General features: G+C 36.1%; 1 protein-coding gene across 1 annotated transcript in view; it reads left to right on the top strand.

Moving 5' to 3' along the window:
• The window catches only part of EFCAB3 (EF-hand calcium binding domain 3), a 467,300-nt gene that overhangs the window by 160,617 nt on the left and 281,008 nt on the right, over positions 1-25,675 (top strand). The window contains exons 29-33 of the mRNA XM_086357127.1: positions 9,341-9,445; positions 11,559-11,618; positions 12,975-13,079; positions 17,023-17,118; positions 19,077-19,181. Of these exons, the coding sequence (XP_086213253.1) occupies positions 9,341-9,445; positions 11,559-11,618; positions 12,975-13,079; positions 17,023-17,118; positions 19,077-19,181 (471 nt within the window). The remainder of the gene's footprint in view (positions 1-9,340; positions 9,446-11,558; positions 11,619-12,974; positions 13,080-17,022; positions 17,119-19,076; positions 19,182-25,675) is intronic.

The following is a 25,675-nucleotide window of genomic DNA, read 5'->3' as shown; positions in this document are numbered from 1 at the left end:
CAATCACCATCTGCAGTGATTTTGGAGCCCAAAAAAACAAAGTCTGACACTGTTTCCACTGTTTCACCATCTACTTCCCATGAAGTGATGGGATCAGATGCCATGATCTTAGTTTTCTGAATGTTGAGCTTTAAGCCAACTTTTTCACTCTCCTCTTTCACTTTCAGCAAGAGGCTTTTTAGTTCCTCTTCACTTTCTGCCATAAGGGTGATGTCATCTGCATATCTGAGGTTATTGATATTTCTCCCGGCAATCTTGATTCCAGCTTGTGCTTCTTCCAGCCCAGCGTTTCTCATGATGTACTCTGCGTATAAGTTAAATAAGCAAGGTGACAATATACAGCCTTGATGTACTGCTTTTCCTATTTGGAACCAATCTGTTGCTCCATGTCCAGTTCTAACTGTTGCTTCCTGACCTGCATATTGGTTTCTCAAGAGGCAGGTCAGGTGGTCTGGTGTTTCCATCTCTTTCAGAATTTTCCATAGTTCATTGCGATCCACACAGTCAAAGGCTTTGGCATAGTCAATAAAGCAGAAATAGATGCTTTTCTGGAACTCTCTTGCTTTTTCGATGATCCAGTGGATGTTGGAATTTGATCTCTAGTTCCTCTGCCTTTTCTAAAACCAGCTTGAACACCTGGAAGTTCACGGTTCACGTATTGCTGAAGCCTGGCTTGGGGAATTTTGAGCATTACTTTACTAGCATGTGAGATGAGTGCAATTGTACGGTAGTTTGAGCATTCTTTGGCATTGCCTTTTTTTGGGACTGGAATGAAAACTGACCTTTTCCAGTCCTGTGGCCACTGCTGAGTTTTCCAAATTTGCTGGCATATTGAGTGTAGCACTTTCACAGCATCATTCAGGATTTGAAATAGCTCCACTGGAATTCCATCACCTCCACTAGCTTTGTTCATAGTGATGCTTTCTAAGGCCACTTGACTTCACATTCCAGGATGTCTGGCTCTAGGTGAGTGATCACACCATAGTGATTATCTGGGTCGTGAAGCTCTTTTTTGTACAGTTCTGTGTATTCTTACACCTCTTCTTAATATCTTCTGCTTCTGTTAGGTCCATACCATAAACCTAAATTTCAAAAATACCATACATAGATGAATAGATGGATGGTTATGTGACAAACCAAGTATAGTAAAATGTTAATAGCAGAATCTAGGTGGTGAACATTCATTGCACAATTTTTTTAACTGTGCTGTATGTTTAGAAATTTTCGTAACAAAATGCTGAAAAAATTCCATATTTAATTTCTTCAACATGTCTCTGTTCTCGCTACCATGGCCATATTTTAGGTCCTTTTTTTTTCTGATTTCGCATACTACAGTGGCTTCCAGAATGTAGCCTTCACAGTGATCCATATAAAATGCAAATATAATGATATTATGCCTCAATTTAAAATCATTTATTGGTTTTCAGTAATGTACTAGGAAATGTCTCACGTGCCTTCATATGGTAAACAAGTAAGTAACTTCATGATTTGGGCCCTGCTTATCTGTCTAGTCTGGAAAATCCCATGGACTGTGGAGCCTGGTAGGCTAGTCCATGGGGTCGCAGAGTCAGACACGACTGAGCAATTTCACTTCACTTTAACTTATCTAGTCTAGTATTTTACCCTCAAACGTTGAACATTTATTCCAGACAGACACATATCATGTTTTTCATCACAATTTTGCTTTGTTAATGTATTCCCCAGTATTCAGAGGGCCTCTTTTTCCCCTTTTTCTGACTAACTCCTCCTCCTTGCATATTAGAGTTGAGAGCCACCTTTCCAAAAAGCTTTTCCTTAATTGCCCAGGATGTATTAAATACCTCATCTCTGTTTTCATAATCACTGTACATATATTTTTTCATTGTTCTTGCTATACTGTATTGTAATAATATGTTTATATTTATTTGCTATCTGGTAACTTTAATGTGAGCTTTAGGAAAAGAAGTACTATTTACCTTCAGAAAAGGGCTTACCATTCATCTTTCTATAGCCAGTACTTAGCAGAGTACCTGACATATAAATTGGCATTCCATAAAAGTTGATTGAGAGATGGACAAATAATTCAGTAAATGACTGGATAAATAACTGAGTAAAATGACTAAATGATTCCTAAAGAAAACAAATAACTGCTTTTGGTTAGGTCATGAATATTTACCTCTAGTATATTGTTACCATTTGTCAGCAGCAATTCTGAGTGACAAGAGAGATGAGTTAGGAATAGACTGGAGATAAAAATACGAACTTTTTTTGACCAGCAGTCCATGCTTACAATTCATAGCATTACCAGAGTTTAGAATCTTCAGGGAATAAACTTGCATGGCTGGTATTTCCTGTCATGCTTATAAGGTTATTTGCCTAGTGAAAGCATATTTTACTCTGGGCCAAACTTTATAGTCCAAGGGTCAAGGGCCAGCTTACTAAGATAGAATCAATCTCTGAAAACTAAGATGTATGCATTAAAATGAACCCAGTGGATAATGCGAATTTTGGAGTAACAAAATTTAGCTAGCTTCTGGAATATTATTTGCAAATCTTTTTTTATGAATTTGCTTTCTATATCAGTTATGCCTTACTTATTTAATAGCTCAAGGGAAGACTGATCTGAAAACGCTGATGGATACAGTACAAGTTATTACAGGTTAGTGAGATGTTACTATAAATTTAAGATACTAATTCTTGACAGGAAACTATATTTTTTCTATGACAAATATTTTGCTGAAGTATGACGTGTGTAATTACTGTTTTATAAAATCATATTTATCTAGCTTAAGAATTATTGCAAAATGAACTTATCCGTGTCACCCTGAATCAAGAAATAAATAGATCAATAATCCAGAAGATCTCCTATAGCCACTTCCTTCATACTTTCTACTTTGATACTTTCTAGAGGTTATTAAATCCTTTATTCTAGGATCACAGGTTAGTTTCATCTGTATTTGAACTTTAGATGGAACTATATGATTTATATTCCACTATATTTATTTCTGTATCTATTTCACTGCCTTCTTTCATTCAGCATTATATTAAATGTTTTTCTCTGACATTTATCCATATTGTTGCATGTGGCAGTGGTTTGTACTTTTCATTGCTGTAGTTATAAAATGCACTAAATTACAAGCAAGTAGAGATATTTAGAGAAAAAACTTACTTTGGTAGGTGAAATGACTTCTAATTAATTCATTGTACCTGAATACAGTTCTGTGTAATATTCCGTTGCATGAGTATACCAAAAAGATCTATTTAATATACTCTTAAAGGACATTTCCAGTCTAGAGCAGTTGCAAATAATTTATTACTGCTATTAATATTCTTGTATATACCTCTTGCTGAACACATGTGCACAATTCTGTGGCCAGATACCTAAATGAAATTGCTTTGTCATAAGATAGGATTGTGTATACTTTATTAGATATTATCCATTGATTTTCTTAAGTAGTTGTACCATTTTACATTCCAACCAGCAGTGTATGAGAGTTCCAATTGCTTTACATTCCTGCTAATATTTGATACAGTCTGTCCTTTCCATGTAACTATTCTGGTGAGTACATGGCAGTGTCCCACCGTGGTTATTACTTGCATTTCCTTGAGGATTAATGATATTGAGCACCTTTTTCATGTTTATTGGTTAATGCCTTATTCCCATGTTTATTTCGATAACTCCTTTTGTAAAGTTTCTGTTCATATCTGTTGTCTATTTGTCTGCTTGGATGCCTCTCTTTTAGTTATTAAATTTTTTATGTCCTGCATTTTAACTATAGTTTTTAATGTATTCTGGATACAAATCCACTATAGATTATATAAATTGTAAATATATAAATACATCACTGTATGTATTACATTTTCACTTATATCTTTTGATGAACAGAAGTTTCTATTTTATGTGTAGTTGAATCAATTAATCAATCTTTTGTAGTTAGAGAGTTTAGGGGCGTATTTAAGAAATCCTTGTATGCACCAGGGTCAAACACTTTTCCTATTTTATCTTCTGGGAGCTTTATTACTTTTCTTTCACATTTTGTCCTATAATCCTCTTAGAATTGATTTTTCTGTGCGATGGGATAAGGGTCATTATTTGCTTTTTTCTAAATATATACTCAGCACCATTCATTGACAAGATGATCCTTTTCCCCACTGCAATATAAGGCAAACTTTTTCATAAATTAAAGACCACAAAAGTGTTGCTGATTCTGGATTTTTTCTTTGGTCTATTTCTCCTTGTACCAGTACACTATACACTTGATATAGCTTTAATATGTCTTAGTGTCCGAAGTGTAAGTCCTCCAAATTTGCTTTACTTTATAAAGATTGTCTTGGTTATTCTTGGTCACTTGCATGTCTGTATAAATTTTAGAATCAGCTTTTAATTGCCCCTGCAAATCCTGCTAGTGTTTTATTTGAATCTAGATCAATTTACACAGAATTAACATCTATGCAATGTTAAGTTTTCTGACTTATGAAAATCAGTGGTGTGCTGGTGAAATGACTCTCTGGAAAAAACAACACCTGATTTGTAGCATATTTTACTTTCCATAGTGTAAGTGGACTATAACCCACCAGGCTTCTCTGTCCATGCGGATTCTCCTGGCAGGAATACTGGAATGGGCTGCCATGCCCTCCTCCAGAGGATCTTCCTAACCCAGGGACTGAACCCAGGTCTTCCGCCTTGGAGGTGGATTCTTTACCATCTGAGCTACCAGGGAAGCCGACTAAGCACATAGTATAAATACTTTCACCCTGGCCAATTTCAAGCTACTATTTAAACACTAACTCACACAGCATTGTAAAGCAGTTTTCCTCTAATTAAAAAATAAATTAAAAATAAATAATACAGCAGTGTAGAAAATCAAAAAAAGAAAACTAACTCACAAAATTCCTAAATTTTTAACAATTGGCCCTTATGAGCCACTTCAAGCTAGTAGTACATCACTGAAAATAGTTCAAGGTAATAGCACATCACTAAAAATGTTATCGGAGAAGGCAATGGCACCCACTCCAGTACTCTTGCCTGGAAAAATCCCATGGACAGAGGAGCCTGGTAGGCTGTAGTCTATGGGGTCGCTAAGAGTCGGAAACGACTGAGCGACTTCACTTTCACTTTTCACTTTCATGCATTGGAGAAGGAAATGGCAACCCACTCCAGTGTTCTTGCCTGGTGAATCCCAGGGATGGGGGAGCCTGGTGGGCTGCCGTCTATGGGGTTGCACAGAGTCGGACACGACTGAAGTGACTTAGCAGAAAATGTTATATTTATTTAGGTCAACTTAATTTCTCTCCTTTGTTAGAGTTATTCCTAGGTGTTTTATAGTTTTTTTATGTAATTGAAAGTGATATATATTTTTCTTATTTAATATCCTAGTCGTTGACATATAGAAATGGAGGTGATTTTATCTGTTATTTGTGTCTGTGTGTTAGTCGGGGTCCGACTCTTTGCAACCCCATGGATTGTAGCCCGTCAGGCTCCTTTGTCCATGGGATTCTCCAGGCAAGACTACTGGAGTGGATTGTCATCTCCTTCTCCAATTTGTGCCTGTATATGTGTGTGTATCAGAGAAGGAAATGGCAACCCACTCCAGTGTTCTTGCCTGGAGAATCCCAGGGACGGGGCAGCCTGGTGTGCTGCCGTCTATGGGGTCGCACAGAGTCGAACATTACTGAAGAGACTTAGCATACCATAGCATGTGTGTGTATGTGTATATATTTTGTTTAGGGTTTTTGCGAAGTGGAGTTAGAAATTCTCTGGAAAAGTTCGTATTTAATTGCATCATTCACAGATGAAACACTCTAGGACTGGAGATTTTTATGTGGGTAACATTTTAAATTGCCAGTTTAGTTATCTTAGTAGATATAAGGCTATCAAGATTTTATATTCCTCTTGCATCATTACTAAGTTGTGTTTTTCTAGGACTTTGTCCCTTCTAAATATTCAAATCAGTTATATATTGGTCATAATGTACTCATTATCTTTTTAACATCTGTAGAATCTGTAGTGATTTCCCCTTTGTCTTTAGAAATATTCACTATTTATATTTTCTCTTCTTTCCTTTGTTAATATTAGTACAGGTATTTATCACTTTTTTTTTTTTATTTTATTTTTTTTTTATTCTTCCAATTTTATTTTATTTTTAAACTTTACATAATTGTATTAGTTTTGCCAAATATCAAAATGAATCCGCCACAGGTATACATGTGTTCCCCATCCCGAACCCTCCTCCCTCCTCCCTCCCCATACCATCCCTCTGGGCCGTCCCAGTGCACCAGCCCCAAGCATCCAGTATCCTGCATCGAACCTGGACTGGCAACTCGTTTCCTACATGATATTTTACATGTTTCATTGCCATTCTCTCAAATCTTCCCACCCTCTCCCTCTCCCACAGAGTCCATAAGACTGTTCTATACATCAGTGTCTCTTTTGCTGTCTCGTACACCGGGTAATTGTTACCATCTTTCTAAATTCCATATATGTGCGTTAGTATACTGTATTTATGTTTTTCCTTCTGGCTTACTTCACTCTGTATAATAGGCTCCAGTTTCATCCACCTCATTAGAACTGATTCAAATGTATTCTTTTTAATGGCTGAGTAATACTCCATTGTGTATATGTACCACAGCTTTCTTATCCATTCATCTGCTGATGGACATCTAGGTTGCTTCCATGTCTTGGCTATTATAAACAGTGCTGCGATGAACATTGGGGTACACGTGTCTCTTTCCCTTCTGGTTTCCTCAGTATGTATGCCCAGCAGTGGGGTTGCTGGATCATAAGGCAGTTCTATTTCCAGTTTTTTAAGGAATCTCCACACTGTTCTCCATAGTGGCTGTACTAGTTTGCATTCCCACCAACAGTGTAAGAGGGTTCCCTTTTCTCCACACCCTCTCCAGCATTTATTATTTGTAGACTTTTGGATCGCAGCCATTCTGACTGGTGTGAAATGGTACCTCATAGTGGTTTTGATTTGCATTTCTCTGATAATGAGTGATGTTGAGCATCTTTTCATGTGTTTGTTAGCCATCTGTATGTCTTTTTTGGAGAAATGTCTATTTAGTTCTTTGGCCCATTTTTTGATTGGGTCGTTTATTTTTCTGGAGTTGAGCTGTAGGAGTTGCTTGTATATTTTTGAGATTAGTTGTTTGTCGGTTGCTTCATTTGCTATTATTTTCTCCCATTCTGAAGGCTGTCTTTTCACCTTGCTAATAGTTTCCTTTGATGTGCAGAAGCTTTTAAGGTTAATTAGGTCCCATTTGTTTATTTTTGCTTTTATTTCCAATATTCTGGGAGGTGGGTCATAGAGGATCCTGCTGTGATGTATGTCAGAGAGTGTTTTGCCTATGTTCTCCTCTAGGAGTTTTATAGTTTCTGGTCTTACGTTTAGATCTTTAATCCATTTTGAGTTTATTTTTGTGTATGGTGTTAGAAAGTGGTCCAGTTTCATTCTTTTACAAGTGGTTGACCAGATTTCCCAGCACCACTTGTTAAAGAGATTGTCTTTAATCCATTGTATATTCTTGCCTCCTTTGTCGAAGATAAGGTGTCCATATGTGCGTGGATTTATCTCTGGGCTTTCTATTTTATTCCATTGATCAATATTTCTGTCTTTGTGCCAGTACCATACTGTCTTGATAACTGTGGCTTTGTAGTAGAGCCTGAAGTCAGGTAGGTTGATTCCTCCAGTTCCATTCTTCTTTCTCAAGATCGCTTTGGCTATTCGAGGTTTTTTGTATTTCCATACAAATTGTGAAATTATTTGTTCTAGCTCTGTGAAGAATACTGTTGGTAGCTTGATAGGGATTGCGTTGAATCTATAAATTGCTTTGCAATCAGAATCCAACAACACATTAAAAAGATCATACACCATGATCAAGTGGGCTTTATCCCAGGGATGCAAGGATTCTTCAATATCCGCAAATCAATCAATATAATACACCACATTAACAAATTGAAAAATAAAAACCATATGATTATCTCAATAGATGCAGAGAAAGCCTTTGACAAAATTCAACATCCATTTATGATAAAAACTCTCCAGAAAGCAGGAATAGAAGGAACATACCTCAACATAATAAAAGCTATATATGACAAACCCACTGCAAACATTATCCTCAATGGTGAAAAATTGAAAGCATTTCCTCTAAAGTCAGGAACAAGACAAGGGTGCCCACTTTCACCATTACTATTCAACATAGTTTTGGAAGTTTTGGCCACAGCAATCAGAGCAGAAAAAGAAATAAAAGGAATCCAAATTGGAAAAGAAGAAGTAAAACTCTCACTATTTGCAGATGACATGATCCTCTACATAGAAAACCCTAAAGAGTCCACCAGAAAATTACTAGAAATAATCAATGACTACAGTAAAGTTGCAGGATATAAAATCAACACACAGAAATCCCTGGCATTCCTATACACTAATAATGAGAAAACAGAAAGAGAAATTAAGGAAACAATTCCATTCACCATTGCAACGGAAAGAATAAAATACTTAGGAATATATCTACCTAAAGAAACTAAAGACCTATATATAGAAAACTATAAAACACTGGTGAAAGAAATCAAAGAGGACACTAATAGATGGAGAAATATACCATGTTCATGGATTGGAAGAATCAATATAGTGAAAATGAGTATACTACCCAAAGCAATTTATAGATTCAACGCAATCCCTATCAAGCTATTTATCACTTTTGTAAGTCTTTCCAAAACCCAGGTTTTGGTTGTATTGCTCTTATTTAGAGTTTGTTTTCCATTTCAGTAATTCCTTCTCTTTCTTATTTATTTTTTTCTACTTTTGAGGGGTTTAACTTGTTGTTCTAACTCTTTGAGGTAGAATCTTAGATTATTAATCTTTTCATCTTTTCTACTATATACATTAAGTTTATAAATTTCCTTCTCAGCACACCTTTACTTTATCCCACAAATTTTATATGTACTATTATTATTGTTATTTAATTCAAAGTATATTCTAAATTCCAGTGTGATTGTTGACATATGATTTATTTAGAAAAATGTTCTTTAATTTCCAAACATGGGAGTTTTCTAATATCTTTTGCCCTTGATTTTTAGCTTAATTCCATACTGTATACTGCACAGTTATTTGTACCCATCATCTTTATTATTCTAATAATTTAAAAATTGTATAAGCCTTATTGATTGTATGAACTATTACTTTATAACCACCATTATGGGAATGTCTCTTTTGCTAGAGTTAAAGAAATACTGTTCATTCTCTGTATCTGCAATTGACTACTTATTGTTTAGCAGGTGTCATTATGCCTTATTTCACTTTCACAATTTGAAATTATAATGTTTAAAAAAATCTCATCTTTCTCTACTTCTTTTGTTTTGAAGGAGGAGAAGTTGACCTCAGTGACTTGGATAATGTCATGCAAAATATGGGAATAGAGCCCACACCTAAAGAACACTTGGAGCTAGTGAATTTACTTCCAGTTTATGGTGAGGATTTCAAATATCAGCATAGATTTCAGGAGAGTTAATATTACCTTCAAGAGAGTTAGTATAGTCATCAAAAAAGTTATTCAGTTTTTCAAGCAATAGTTGGCTTTTGAGGAGATAATGATATCCTTAAAAAGCCATTTTATCCAATACCCCAGGTTTATTATAGATAAATTATAAATTAGAGATAATTAAACATATCCAAATTTTAGAGATAATATATTGACTATTTAAGAATTTATAAATTGTCATTTAAAATATATCAATAGCCCAATCAATTCTAAGTCTTGACATCAGGACTGAGGAATGTTGATAGTTATCTTTCATTCCACTGAGATGCCGATAGAAAATAGGAGAAGGAGGAGGAGAGATATAAAACTATACTAGTAGAGGGAAAAAAAGAGAGTTAGAAAAAATATAAAATAAGGAAATGTTTTTGCTTTAGCATCAGTTCAGTTCAATTGCTCAGTCGTGTCCGACTCTTTGCGACCCATGAACTGCAGAACGTCAGGCCTCCATTACCAACTCCCAGAGTTTACCCAAACTCATGTCCATTGAGTCGGTGATGCCATCCAGCCATCTAATCCTCTGTTGTCCCCTTTTCCTGCCCTCAATCTTTCCCAGCATCAGAGTCTTTTCCGATGAATCAGCTCTTTACATCAGGTGGCCAAAGTATTGGAGTTTCAGCTTCAACATCAGTCCTTCAAATGAACACCCAGGACTGATCTCCTTTAGGATGGACTGGTTGGATCTCCTTGCAGTCCAAGGGACTCTCAAGAGTCTTCTCCAACACCACAGTTCAAAAGCATCAATTCTTCACTGCTCAGCTTTCTTTATAGTCCAACTTTCACATACGTAGATGACTACTGGAAAAACCATAGCCTTGACTAGATGGACCTTTGTCGACAAAGTAATGTCTCTGCTTTTTAATATGCTGTCTAGGTTGGTCATAACTTTCCTTCCAAGGAGTAAGCATCTTTTAATTTCATGGCTGCAATCACCATCTGCAGTGATTCTGGAGCCCAGAAAAATAGTCAGCCGCTGTTTCCACTGTTTCCCCATCTACTTCCCATGAAGTGATGGGACCAGATGCCATGATCTTAGTTTTCTGAATGTTGAGCTTTAAGCCCACTTTTTCACTATCCTCTTTCACTTTTATCAAGAGGCTCTTTAGTTCTTCTTCACTTTCTGCCATAAGGGTGGTGTCATCTGCATATCTGAGGTTATTGATGTTTCTCCCGGCAATCTTAATTTCAGCTTGTGCTTCTTCCAGCCCAGCTTTTCTCATGATGTGCTCTGCATATAAGTTAAATAAGCAGGGTGACAATATACAGCCTTGACGTACTCCTTTTCCTATTTGGAACCAGTCTGTTGTTCCATGTCCAGTTCTAACTGTTGCTTCCTGAACTGCATATAGGTTTCTCAGGAGGCAGGTCAGGTGGTCTGGTATTCCCATCTCTTTCAGAATTTTCCACAGTTTATTGCGATCCGCACAGTCAAAGGCTTTGGCATAGTCAATAAAGCAGAAATAATGTTTTTCTGGAACTCTCTTGCTTTTTCGATGATCCAGCAGACGTTGGCAATTTGATTTCTGGTTCCTCTGCCTTTTCTAAAACCAGCTTGAACACCTGGAAGTTCACGGTTCACGTATTGCTGAAGCCTGGCTTGGAGAATTTTGAGCATTACTTCATTAGCATGTGAGATGAGTGCAATTGTGCAGTAGTTTGAACATTCTTTGGCATTGCCTTTCTTTGGGATTGAAATGAAAACTGACCTTTTCCAGTCCTGTGGCCACTACTGAGTTTTCCAAATTTTTGCTTTAGCATAGTAGGTATTAATAATTTTCTCAGGTACTAAAGAATTGATAGATTTACCATATTAAGAATTTTTCTTACATTTTGTTTTATCATTTCTAGAAGATAAATTTTAGGAGCAAATTATTTTTTGCTCCAATTATTATTAATAATAATAAATTAATAATTATTATTTATTATTAGGTAAATTTTAGGAGCAAATTATTTTATGGTCTATATTACTGTACTTGGATATTTAGTATTGCTTTAGTATATCTAGTTCTTTTTCCTATGACCTATATTATGTTATTTTCTTACAGCTACATCTGATGGAAAAATATATAAGAATAGGTTGTTGAACTGTGTGAAAGCTACAAAAGGTGAGTGAGATACAAATTGAAAATTCAGATTGAGACTGTTATGTGTCACTCTTGTCTTTTTCTTGTCATTAAATATTGCTTGCTGTCATTCATATATATGTATATATATATATATTTCCATAACTGCTTTTAATACATATATATGTGTTTTGTGCCAGTCTGAGCCTATCAATAACCAGTGCTGTGGTTGGATTGGCCCTTGTGATTGTTGTTACAATTGCCAGATACCCTTGAATATAAATCATCAGGAAACTTTGGAGAAATAAAGGGTTATTACTTATATGACCAGGAAATTACTCAGTACATCTGGGGTCACATAGTGAGGTTGTAAGGAGAGAGAGTGCATGCATGAGCCTGGAGTTCCACTTTTATTAAGGTTGAGGGTGGGAGCCTAGGGTTTTGTGTTCTCACTCTTTACTGGTGAATTTAGAACATAAGAGTGGAAGTTTAAAGAGAATAAGTGGTTCAAATGATTGGAATCTAAATCAACCAAGATCTCTAAAACAAAGGCGCTTCAGTGCTGTGAGGTGTGTGACAGTCAATGTATTCATTCGAGATAACCATCTTTGAAGCGAGTGCACTTGAATTACAAAAAGAAAAAAAAAAACACTATCAGGATTTACACTACTGTTCATATTGATTAAATAATCTCCTGTTTTATTTTAAAGAGATGTTCTAACAATTTAGGTTTGCCTCAATTTTGGCTGTGGATATATTAAAATTTAAGGCTATTATATATTGAGGTGTGCTTCCCTGGTAGCTTAGTTGGTAAAGAATCCACCTGCAATACAGGAGACCCTGGTTCAATTCCTGGGTTGTGAAGATCCTCTGGAGAAGGTATGGGTTACCCACTCCAATAGTCTTGGGCTTCCCTGGTGGCTCAGATGGTAAAAGAATCCACTTGAAATGCAAGAGACCTGGGTTCAATCCCTGTGTTGGGAAAATTCCCTGGAAGAGAGCATGGCAACCCACTCCATTATTCTTGCCTGGAGAATCCCAATGGACAGAGGAGCCTGGAGGGCTACAGTCCATGGGGTAGCAAAGAGTCAGACATGACTGAGCGACTAAGCATAGCATGTAGTGAAATACAGTGACCAAACTGAACATAAAAACTGTTATGTTTGTTTTTTTTCCTGCTAAAATTAACCTGAGTGTTTTCTCAATATGCTTTCACAAAAAGCAGATTGTGTTATATAAATTAATAGATTTGTTTTAGTTCATTAATGATCTTCTTTAAACACTTAAATATCCTTAACCTCTATTTTATGATGAAATTAATAACCGTAGTACATAGGCATTAATATTTATTATATTCTGAGTTTTATATCAATTTCCTCACATCTTTATCTTTTTAAGGATTGCAAGTTGATGTTCAGGATCTTGATGCTATTCTTGGAAACATGGCAGTCAAACTCACAGCTGACGAACCTACTGACCTAACTCCATATATACCAGTTGATGGTAAGTGCCTTAGATATCATTGTGCCCTAGTAAGAATTTGGGGTTTGGGGCTGATATTTTTGATAGTACTTATTTGGCTTAAATAAGAATGATTTTTTCCCTCTTAACATATTAAAATTTCCCAAAGAAAGGTAATGCCAAAGAATGCTCAAACTACCGCACAATTGAACTCATCTCACATGCTAATAAAGTAATGCTCAAAATTCTCAAAGCCAGGCTTCAACAGTATGTGAACCATGAACTTCCAGATGTTCAAGCTGGATTTAGAAAAGGCAGAGAAACCAGAAATCAAATTGCCAACATCTGTTGGATCATAGAAAAAGCAAGAGAGTTCCAGAAAAACATTATTTCTGCTTTATTGACTATGCCAAAGCCTTTGACCGTGTGGATCACAATAAACTATGGAAAATTCTGAAAGAGATGGGAATACCAGACCACCTGACCTGCCTCTTGAGAAACCTATATGCAGGTCAGGAAGCAACAGTTAGAACTGGACATGGAACAACAGACTGGTTCCAAATAGGAAAAGGAGTACGTCAAGGCTGTACATTGTCACCCTGCTGATTTAACTTATATGCAGAGTACATCATGAGAAAAGCTGGGCTGGAAGAAGCACAAGCTGGAATCAAGATTGCTGGAAGAAATATCAATAACCTCAGATATGCAGATGACACCACCCTTATGGCAGAAAGTGAAGAAGAACTAAAGAGCCTCTTGATCAAAGTGAAAGAGGAGTGAAAAAGTTGGCTTAAAGCTCAATATTCAGAAAACTAAGATCATGGCATCTGGTCCCATCACTTCATGGGAAATAGATGGGGAAACAGTGGAAACAGTGACAGACTTTATTTTTGGGGGCTCCAAAATCACTGCAGATGGTGATTGCAGCCATTAAATTAAAAGATGCTTGCTCTTTGGAAGAAAAGCTATGACCAACCTAGACAGCATACTGAAAAGCAGACATTACTTTGCCAACAAAGGTCCATCTAGTCAAAGCTATGGTTTTTCCAGTAGTCATGTATGGATGTGAGATTTAGACTATAAAGAAAACTGAGTGCTGAAGAATTGATGCTTTTGAACTGTGGTGTTGGAGAAGACTCTTGAGAGTCCCTTGGACTGCAAGGAGATCCAACAAGTCCTGAATATTCATTCAGGAAATCAGTCCTGGCTATTCATTGGAAGGACTCATGCTGAAGCTGAAACTCTAATACCTGATGCAAAGAACTGACTCATTTGAAAAGGCCCTGATGCTGGGAAAGATTGAAGGCGGGAGCAGAAGTGGGTGACAGAAGATGAGATGGTTGGATGGCATCACCGATTCAATGGACATGAGTTTGAGTAAACTCTGGGAGTTGGTAATGGACGGGGAGGCCTGGTGTGCTGCAGTCCATGGGGTTGCAAGGAGTCAGACATGACTGAGTGACTGAAATGACTGATTGACTGACTGATATTAAAATTTGTACTTTTGTTTTTACCATTTATTCATTCAATAAATATTACTAAGCATCACATATTGGATGTTCTGCTAAGTGCTAGAGATACAATAGCAAGTAAAAACAACCATAGTCCTTGACCTAAGCAGCTTAATATCTACTATATCACAATTCTTCATGTACTAGTAGACGCTGAATTAGAAGTAGAGAATTCAGACAATACTGCAAAGCTACAGTAATCAAAGCAGTGTGGTACTGGCACAGAAACAAACATGTGAATCAATGGAACAAAATAGAGAGCCCAGAAATCCATACACCTACAGTCAAATAATCTTTGACAAAGGACACAAGAATATATAATGGGAGAAAGATAGTCTTTTCAGTAAAATGTGTTTGGAAAGTTGGACAACTGCTTGTAAACCAATGAAGTCAGCACACACCCTCTCACCATACACAATAATTAACTCAAAATGACTTAAAGACTTAAATATAAGACATGACACCATAAAATACCAGAAGAGAACATAGGCAAAACATTCTCTGACATGAATGTACCCATATTTTCCTATATCAGTCTCCCAAGGCAATAGAAATAAAAATGAAAATAAACAAATGGGATCTAATCAAACTTACAAGCTCTTGCACAGCAAAGGAAACAATAAACAAAAAGACAACCTACAGAATGGGAGAAAATATTTGCAAATGATGTGATTGACAATGGCTTAATTTCCAAAATATAACAATAGCTCATACAACTCAATAGCAAAGAAATAGGCAACCCAATAAAAAAAATGGGCAGAAGACCTAAAGAGACATTTCTCAAAAGAAGACATGCACATGGTCAACAGGCATGTGAAAAGATGCTCAACATTGCTAATTATTAGAGAATTGTGAATCAAAACCTCAATGAGGTACCACCTCACACCAGTCAGAATGGCTATCATTAAAAGTCTACAAATAACAAATGCTGGAGAGGTTGTAGAGAGAAGGGAACCCTCCTACACTGTTGGTAGGAATGTAAGTTTGTGTCACCACTGTGGAAAATAGTATGCAGGTTCCTCAGCAAACTAGAAATAAAATTACCATATGATCTATCAATCCCACTCCTGGGCATATTTCCAGACAAAGCTTTAATTCAAAAAGATATGGGCATCCCTGTGTTCGTAGCAGCACTATTTACAATAGCCAAGGTATGGCTGTATAGCTTGGGGAATATATTCAACATCCTGTAATAAGCCACAGTGAAAAAGAATATGAAATATATATATACACATATATATATTATTACTGACTGACTTTGCTTTACAGCAGTAATGAACACAACATTGATATTCAACTATACTTCAATAAAAAATAAATTTAAACAAAGAGGAAGGGGTTCCATGGTGGCTTAGTGGTAAAGAATTTGCCTGCCAATATGTGAGACACAGATTCTATCCCTGGTCTGAGAAGATCCCACATGTCATGTGGCAACTAAGCCCATGTGGCACAATTTCTGAACCTGTGCTCTAGAGCCGGAAAGCTGCAGCTACTGAAGTTCTGTGCCCTAGAGCTGGTGCACCGCAGTGAAGAGTAGCTCCTGCTCACCACAGCTAAAGAAATCCCACGATAACAATGAAGACCCAGCACAGATAAAATAATTAATGAATTTAAAGGAAAGAGGAAGATGCTACTAACAAGCTGAGAACTGAATTCTTTCCACTAAATTATAATTAAATGCTCTTTCCACATTATGATTTTATGGGCTTTTAAAATCTATTACTCCCATACTCCTTAAAAAAAGTATAAATGCCTAGAGTTAGATACTGAAATACTAGAACTTTTAGCAATAAAACTTCACTGTACTTTGTTGTTTCCAAAGTCATTATCTGGACTCCTTGCCAATAATTAGCATATCTTCTCTTATATGATGGGAAAGCTGAATTCTAGTTCAACACAGCAAATGGTGAAGAAAAGTTTTGGTAAAATTAGAGTTGAACTCATAATAAATCTAGTACTTGCTAATAAAACTTATTTTATATCAGCAATCTATATCATCCTAATTTACTGCAATGTTATTCTCATAATTGCTTGTTTTGTTGCCTTGATTATCATGCAGAGATTATACTAGAATTAACAAGAAAGTCTTTATCTGAACTGCCAATGGCCTATTTGTTAGGTCAGGTACCTGTTTATCCTGCAGTTGATTGTAATGCTGCGAAGACAGTCTTTTTTAAAAATATAAATTTATTTATTTTAATTGGAGGTTAATTACTTTACAATATTGTATTGGTTTTGCCATACATCAACATGAATCCGCCACAGGTATACATGTGTTCCCCATTCTGAACCCACCTCCCTCCTCCCTCCCCGTACCATCCCTCTGGGTCATCTCAGTGCTCCAGCCCCAAGCATCCAGTATCCGGCATCGAACCTGGACTGGCGATTCGTTTCATATATGATATTATACATTATATCAAATCATGGCATCATTCACAATAATACCATAAGTCTCCATTTCTTTTGCTTTGAAGGAGAGGTTGTCAATGACATGAAAAAAGTTCCTGGAAATATGGGAGTAGAACTCAAAGAAAAGAAACATGAGTTGGTGAACAATGTGCCAATTAATGGTAAGAATTTCTGTAACTATTCTGCTTCCTATCTAGGTGGAAAACAAAAACTGTCCAAAAAACCTTTAGAAGGCAATATTGTTTTGTCTTAAGAAGAAATACCAACTCTGTCATCTCATTTTTAGTTTGGGAATCAGTAGACTCTAGTTATAAATCCCGTGACCATTGATGAAAAATACTGGTTCTTATTTTTTTAATCCATTGTAAGTCCTAAAGTTTAAAATGAGAATTAAGGGGGAAAAGTAAGGCATTGAAAAGTATTGGAATGAAAATAAATGAGACATTACAAAAAATAAATGGGGAAGGGGCTTCTGCATGCTGGAGTCCAGGCAATAGGGGCCTTCTTAACAGTTTACTCCATTTCATATTTTATAAAAAATTATTGAGAGTAAATTTGTACTTTGTAGGGAAATGTAAGTTCTGACTTTGTGAAATGGTGGCTTCTATACTGCTTAATGAGTCTTTTTATCACTTTTGTGAGATTTTGATTAGTATATTTCTTAAAGCCCATGGAAAGATCAATCAGAATAGGATGATTGATGGTATGAAGGCCTTTAAAGATAAGCAAAAAAAAAAAAAGAATAGGATATTGAATCTTGATAGCTGCACCCTTCTAATATTTTGATGGCATGCTTATGCTTCTTTTAATCCATCTGTACTTTTGTAGATAATCTGCATTACATGTTAGAACACATCATAATTTGTTGAAAGTTTATGGAAAAGAAGAAAATAAGTACTGTCTAGTCTGAAGAGTGATTAAGAAACAAAAAAGTAGTAATTGCTAAGAAATTTACTCAGAAAAAGAAAAATTTCTCTGGGTGTCAGCAAAAAAAAAAAAAAATCATGCTTATTGGGTAGAAGCATGAAATTTGTTTTCCCCATTGCTGTGTTTCACTAAGCAGTTCATCAACTTCTTTTAAAACTTTCTATGTGGAGTGGCCAAGGGAAGAGATTTTATTCTATTACTGAACATCTTTTAAACACTTGAACATAATTTATTTAGCCATGGTCTTTGTACTAAAACTTATAACCATATTATGCAGGAATTAATAGTTTTTGGTTACATTTAAGAATCACTAAACTTTGGGTTTATTCCTCTCAGTTTCTTAAAGGGAAGGGGATGATTATATCAACAAGTTATATACTTTTCTGTAAAACATCAGGTTGAATCTCATAGGCAAAAAACTTTAAAATCAGAAATAGAATCTGAAAATTAATAACTGAGCATTTAATATAGCAGTTAACCACTCAAGAGGTCTTGGGCTTATGAAATGCTGAAGTGAATCTTTAAAGCTACTAATCTGGCACCAAGAAGACATTTTAAAACCTCACAGAATCTATTTCTAAATAGAAATAAATTCTGTCTTTAAGACTTATACTGAGTTTCTTATATCAGCAACTTCTTTGACTGTGAATCATAAACAATGCTGAAGTTTCTGAAGACCACAAAAGACCAGAGACGAGTCAGGGAAAAGAGAACAAATTGGGACAAGGAGAGTGGAAATAGATGAAAACATTTTAATTGAAAAATCAAATCTAGGTCTACATAGCAAACATTGAAGTGAAGGATTAGCAGTTACTCAGCAGAAATGATCTGGGAGTTAAAGCAAAGGAGAATGGCCCCTTGTTATTGTTGGGAAAGATGAGATCTGTGGTCTACAGCAATAGCTGCTAAACTGCTTTGGGCACATTTTGTTGTTTCAGGTTGTCCCCAGGAAAAGGCAATAGGAAATAGATTCTAGATTTAGCTATCCTATTGAGTTTTTCTGAACATTGGAAATTAGTCTTGATAGCCCTATTAAAAGTGTTAAATGATAGTACAGAGACATGAATTATATTTTCTCCCCTTTTTTATATCAGTAACACAAGCTAATTAGTAATACACAGACATGAATGTATTTTTAATATCTTGGAAACGTTGGTTTTTTGTCATTTTCCACTCCTACTGCTTTCCTAAGGAGGGAAGGTTAACGTGAGTACTTTGGACAGCATTCTGGGGGAAATGAGGATTAAACTCATAGAAAAGGAAAAGGAAAAACTGACAGAAAACCTGCTAGCTAATGGTGAGTATTTTACAAATAACTGTGCCTTTGACAGGAATTTATGTTTGTAAATATGAGTATGAGAATTTCTAAAATTAGTGACATTTAGTACCCAAAAGGTATTTTGTAGATCTTGAGACGAATTAATTTATTATGTAAAGGTAAGTCCTATTTCTTCTTTTCTATAAATCCCAGGGAGCAGAAAACAGTTGTCTTCAGTTTATTGTTCTGTTCAACACTCTCTCACAAAAAAACTTAATTTTCCCTATAATTCCTGAAAATGTTCATATTTATATCTTTGGATCAATTTTCTCACCCAAATTTTGAATTGGTATATTTTAATTTCTATAGGACATGTCTATGCTGTCCCTCAGACATCATGGATTTTTGTCAGTTCATAATTATCAGTGTGGTACTTTATGAAAGCAGCCACATGGGGCTTTTAGAAATATATTGGGGGCATGTTTGGTTGTCACAGGTGATTTTAAGATTGGGTACTATTAGTATTAAATTCCCTGAGCACTTCCCAGGTAGCACAGAGGTAAAGAATCCGTCTGCCAATGCAGGAGATGCAAGAGACGTGGGTTTGATCCCTGGGTCAGGAAGATCCCCTGGAGATGGGCATGGCTATCCACTCCAGTATTTTTGCCTGGAGAATCCCGTGGACAGAGGAGTTTGGCAGGCTGCAGTCCATAGGGTCCCAAAGAGTTGGACACGACTGAGCACGCATGCATGAGTGCCAGGGATACTAAGTGCTCTACAATTAATGGGACTTTTCAACATACTGAAGAATTGTTCCACAGATAATACCAATAGCATATCCAGTAATTGAGAAACTCTGGACCCTAACTTGACTCGTATTTCCATACTTTTTCACTATTATAGTACCATCATTATTATCTTAGTAATATAAGCTGAAATCCTGAGAGTTAACCTTCACTCAACTCTAACTCATTGTATTACAAATGAATACCATTCATCTATAAAATGTGAGCTTCTTTTGCTAGAGACCATACCTGGATCTTGATTTTGCATCTTTATCCCTCCCTCATCTTAGTACCTTTCACATATTATAATAAATATTTAATGAAAGAATTAGAATAAATAAAAGAAGTTTCTATTCAATGTGAGAGAAAAACAAAAAGAGTGCTAGTGGCTGGTACTTACAGTAGCCTACTGACAGACGCCTCAACCATTTGCTTACTGTTACACTCTTCATACCAATTATTAATACCACAGTGTGGCCATCGTTATCCCACACAGACTTAACTGTCTTCTATTCTTGTAAGAAATATTTGATCTACTTGCATTTAGGAGCTCATGTTCTCAGGGAAGCTTATAATCCATTGCAGTCTATTCAGTTCTCAATGACATAAATGGAAAAACAATTTTATATACAAAATATAACGTTTTTTACTTTCTTTCAGTTTATTTTCTGTCATCTCCTCATTCTACCCTCATGTCCTTCTAATGTGAGCCAGTGGGTGTCCCTTTTGAGATTATAATTTACTTTATTGTGACTAACTATAATTATATTATAGTTAGTAGAGTTATCAAAGGACTTTGTGAATACCCAGATCACCCCAAAAAGGAATCTCATGCCCTTTAGCTGTCACCCTACAAGCCCTATGTAATTACTAATCTATATTCTGTCTCTGTAGATTTGCCTTACCATTTCAAATAAATGGTATAATCTGTGGGTTTTGTGACTAGCTTATTTCACTTAGTATGTACAGGTTTATCTGTATTGTAGTATGTATCAGTTAATTCATTCTTACTTTTTGCCTTTTTTTTAATATTTTTATTGTGATAAAATACACATAAAATTTACTATCTTAATCATTTTAAAGTATACAGTTCAGTGATATTAAGTCAATTGATATTATTGTACAACCATTCAGTTCAGTTCAGTTCAGTTCAGTCGCTCAGTCATGGCCAACTCTTTGCGACCCCATGGACTGCAGCATGCCAGGCCTCCTTGTCCATCACCAACTCCTGGAGTTTACCCAAACTCATGTCCATTGAGTCAGTGATGCCATCCAACCATCTCATCCTCTGTCATCTCCTTCTCCTCCTGCCTTCAATCTTTCCCAGCACCAGTTCAGTTCAGTTCAGTCGCTCAGTCGTGTCCAACTGTGACCCCATGAATCGCAGCACGCCAGGCCTCCCTGTCTATCACCAACTCCCAGAGTTCACTCAAACTCATGTCCGTCAAGTCAGTGATGCCATCCAGCCATCTCATCCTCTGTCATCCTCTTCTCCTCCTGCCCCCAATCCCTCCCAGCATCAGGGTCTTTTCAAATGAGTCAGCTCTTCACATCAGGTGGCCAAAGTACTGGAGCTTCAGCTTTATTATTATTTTTTTTATTTATTTTTTTCTAATTTTATTTTATTTTTATTTTTTTTCCTTTTTTTTTTTTTATTCTTCCAATTTTATTTTATTTTTAAACTTTACATAATTGTATTAGTTTTGCCAAATATCAAAATGAATCTGCCACAGGTATACATGTGTTCCCCATCCCGAACCCTCCTCCCTCCTCCCTCCCCATACCATCCCTCTGGGCCGTCCCAGTGCACCAGTCCCAAGCATCCAGCATCGTGCATCGAACCTGGACTGGCAACTCGTTTCCTACATGATATTTTACATGTTTCAATGCCATTCTCCCAAATCTTCCCACCCTCTCCCTCTCCCACAGAGTCCATAAGACTGTTCTATACATCAGTGTCTCTTTTGCTGTCTCGTATACAGAGTTATTGTTACCATCTTTCTAAATTCCATATATATGCGTTAGTATACTGTATTTATGTTTTTCCTTCTGGCTTACTTCACTCTGTATAATAGGCTCCAGTTTCATCCACCTCATTAGAACTGATTCAAATGTATTCTTTTTAATGGCTGAGTAATACTCCATTGTGTATATGTACCACAGCTTTCTTATCCATTCATCTGCTGATGGACATCTAGGTTGCTTCCATGTCTTGGCTATTATAAACAGTGCTGCGATGAACATTGGGGTACACGTGTCTCTTTCCCTTCTGGTTTCCTCAGTGTGTATGCCCAGCAGTGGGATTGCTGGATCATAAGGCAGTTCTATTTCCAGTTTTTTAAGGAATCTCCACACTGTTCTCCATAGTGGCTGTACTAGTTTGCATTCCCACCAACAGTGTAAGAGGGTTCCCTTTTCTCCACACCCTCTCCAGCATTTATTATTTGTAGACTTTTGGATCGCAGCCATTCTGACTGGTGTGAAATGGTACCTCAGTGGTTTTGATTTGCATTTCTCTGATAATGAGTGATGTTGAGCATCTTTTCATGTGTTTGTTAGCCATCTGTATGTCTTCTTTGGAGAAATGTCTATTTAGTTCTTTGGCCCATTTTTTGATTGGGTCGTTTATTTTTCTGGAGTTGAGCTGTAGGAGTTGCTTGTATATTTTTGAGATTAGTTCAGCTTTAGCATCAGTCCTTCCAATGAACACCCAGGACTGATCTCCTTTATTTATTTATTTTTTTAAATTTTATTTTATTTTTAAACTTTACATAATTGTATTAGAATGGATAGGTTGGATCTCCTTGCAGTCCAAGGGACTCTCAAGAGTCTTCTCCAACACCACAGTTCAAAAGCATCAATTCTTTGGCATTCAGCTTTCTTTACAGCCTAACTCTCACATCCATACATGACCACTGGAAAAACCATAGCCTTGACTAGATGGACCTTTGTTGGCAAAGTAATGTCTCTGCTTTTGAATATGCTCTCTAGGTTGGTCATAACTTCCCTTCCAAGGAGTAAGCGTCTTTTAATTTCAACCATTACCATCATACATCTCCAGAATTCTTTTCATTTTGCAAATTGAAACTTTATATTCATTAAACAAAAGCTCCCCACTGCCCCTTATCCCAGCCCCTAGCAGCCACCATTCTGTTTCTGTCCCTATGACTTTCTATCCCCCTGATTTCATATAAGTGGAATGACTGATTTATTTCATGTGGCATAATGTCCTCAAGGTTCACCTATGTTATAGCATATGTTGGAATTTCCTGCCTTTTAAGCCTCAGTAATATTACACTGTAGGTGCATCCCACATTCTGCTTATCCATTCATCCATCAGTGAACACTGGGTTGCTTCCACATTCTAGTTGTTTATAATGCTGCTATGAACATGAGTATGCTGCTTCATTCCTTTCTGTTGGCAAATAATATTCCATTGTATGGATATATATTTTCTTTATCTGCTTATCAGTTGATAGGCATTTGAGTTCTTTCCACCTTTGGGCCATAATAAACATTTCCAAACATATACAAAAGTAGTAATAGAATAATATAATTATTCTTTCTTACATGTTCCTGTCACCAACAAGTATGAAGATTTTGTTACACTTGTTTCTTTTTGTTTTTATTTTTCCGACTGAAATAGTTCAAAACAAGTTCCAATATCATTTTGTTCTTACATACTTAAATATGCATGTCTTAAAAATACAGACCATTTTTTACATTACTTCAATGCCATTATATAATTTAAAATTTTCTTATCTCTAATATTTTTACAGTTGTTAATAGTTTATTTAAGTCAAACACCAAAGTTTACACCCTGTATCTGTCAAGACACTTGAATCTCATGGAATATAAAGCTGATCCTCCTTCTTCCTCCTCCTCTTTTAATAAACCTCTAATTTATTGAAGAAACTGTATCTGTTTCCAGTTATCTTGTAGAATATCCCATTTACTAAATTTGTTTTCTCATCTGTCTTGTTCCTCTAACCCTTGTATTCCCTATAACTAGAAGTCAGCTCTAAGGGTTTAATTATTTTCAATTTTAACATTTTTTTGGACAAGAATACTTCATATGTGATAGTACACACTTTACATTGATTTCTATCAGGAAATAGAGATCTATTTTATCTTTTTGAAAATAGCTATACAATTGGCACAAAGAATTGGACCCAACTTAGTGACTAAACAACAACAAAAACAGTTGTCACAAATTGCTTCTTTTTTTTTAAATTTTATTTTATTTTTAAACTTTACATAATTGTATTAGTTTTGCCAAATATCAAAATGAATCCGTCACAGGTATACATGTGTTCCCCATCCTGAACCCTCCTCCCTCCTCCCTCCCCATACCATCCCTCTGGGTCGTCCCAGTGCTTCTTTAAAGTTCTATCTTCATTCCCTATAATGTGAAATACCATCTTAACTATATACTTAGTTTTTATATGCACTTGCCTGTTTTGGGAATTCATATTTTGTCCTCTTGGTCTGATTATTCATGCACTAATACTAAATTGCTTTGAATATGACAGCTTTATCATGTTTTAATATTGGTTGGTCTAACCCTAGGCCCTCATTCCCCTCCCCTAGACACATAAGTATATGGCTTCCCCCAGGTCTGGCTGTTCTTTATGTGAATGTCTTTCTGTGTGACTTTTATTTATTTATTTTTTTTAAATTTTATTTTATTTTTAAACTTTACATAATTGTATTAGTTTTGCCAAATATCAAAATGAATCCGCCACAGGCATACATAGGATGTTTGTCTGTTTTTTTTAAATCTTCCATTTTTTGTGTAATATATTCCCAAGTGAGGAGATTATTGATTTCTTAGGGTTTGGAAATCACTTATGTGGTCAGAGTACTTATTGCGTGTACTTGCTTATTATCGTGCCTAGTCAAAAACCCCAACATGAAGAAATACAAAGGTATATGGTGCACCATTATTTCTTATTTTCTTTGGTACAGAAATACCAACTATCCTTTCAAATTTAGATTGAACATCAAAATCTTCCACATTCAATATGGACTGGCATTATTCTGAGTCAAGATTAGATCATGTGATGATGATGCTGTGCCCAATTTGTTGTAGTTTGGGCCTCCATGGATATAAATGATGCCATACATGCCTCAGTGGGTGTGCACAGTAAGAGTGCCCCGTGAACACTGTGAGCGATTCATAAAGAAGCTCCAGGAAAAAGAGGAAGTGCCTCTTCCTGGCACTGTGCTTACCTGCCTAGCTTCCTGTTTTTCATGAGACTTTGGACTAGTAATTCCTTACTCTCTTTCAGCTCTTCGTTGCTTTCAAAATGATGCTTGTTATATTTTATTCAAGATTTTAGTTGTTTTAAGCAGTAAGATGGGTCTGAATAACATAGTCATCCAAATGAATGGAAACAACTTGCTGGTCAGTTTTTGTTAGGAGTTAAGGTATCTAATCTGGGAGTTCAGAAAAGAAAAATAAACTTTACTCATTTTCATTTATTTTACCATTTGCTGTAAATAATTAAGAACCTGCTTAACCATTTTGAATATATCAATTCTAATTCAAATACCCTTATTGACCCCCTTCGTATATATATGAACAGACCTTATTAAATCTTGGCCTTCTTGATAAGGTGGATGAAGAAGTTGTTGTTCAGTTGCTAAATCATCCAACTCTTGTAACCCCATGAACTGTAGCACACCAGGCTTCCCTGTCCTTCACCATCTCCTGGAGTTTGCTCAAACTCATGTCCATTGAGTCAG

Source organism: Bos grunniens, chromosome 19 (assembly GCF_055505025.1).
Source record: "Bos grunniens cultivar Pamir isolate PY7600 chromosome 19, Bosgru_T2T1.0, whole genome shotgun sequence".
In the NCBI taxonomy this organism is placed as follows: Eukaryota; Metazoa; Chordata; class Mammalia; order Artiodactyla; family Bovidae; genus Bos; species Bos grunniens.
This window is presented reverse-complemented; position numbering and strand designations above follow the sequence as displayed.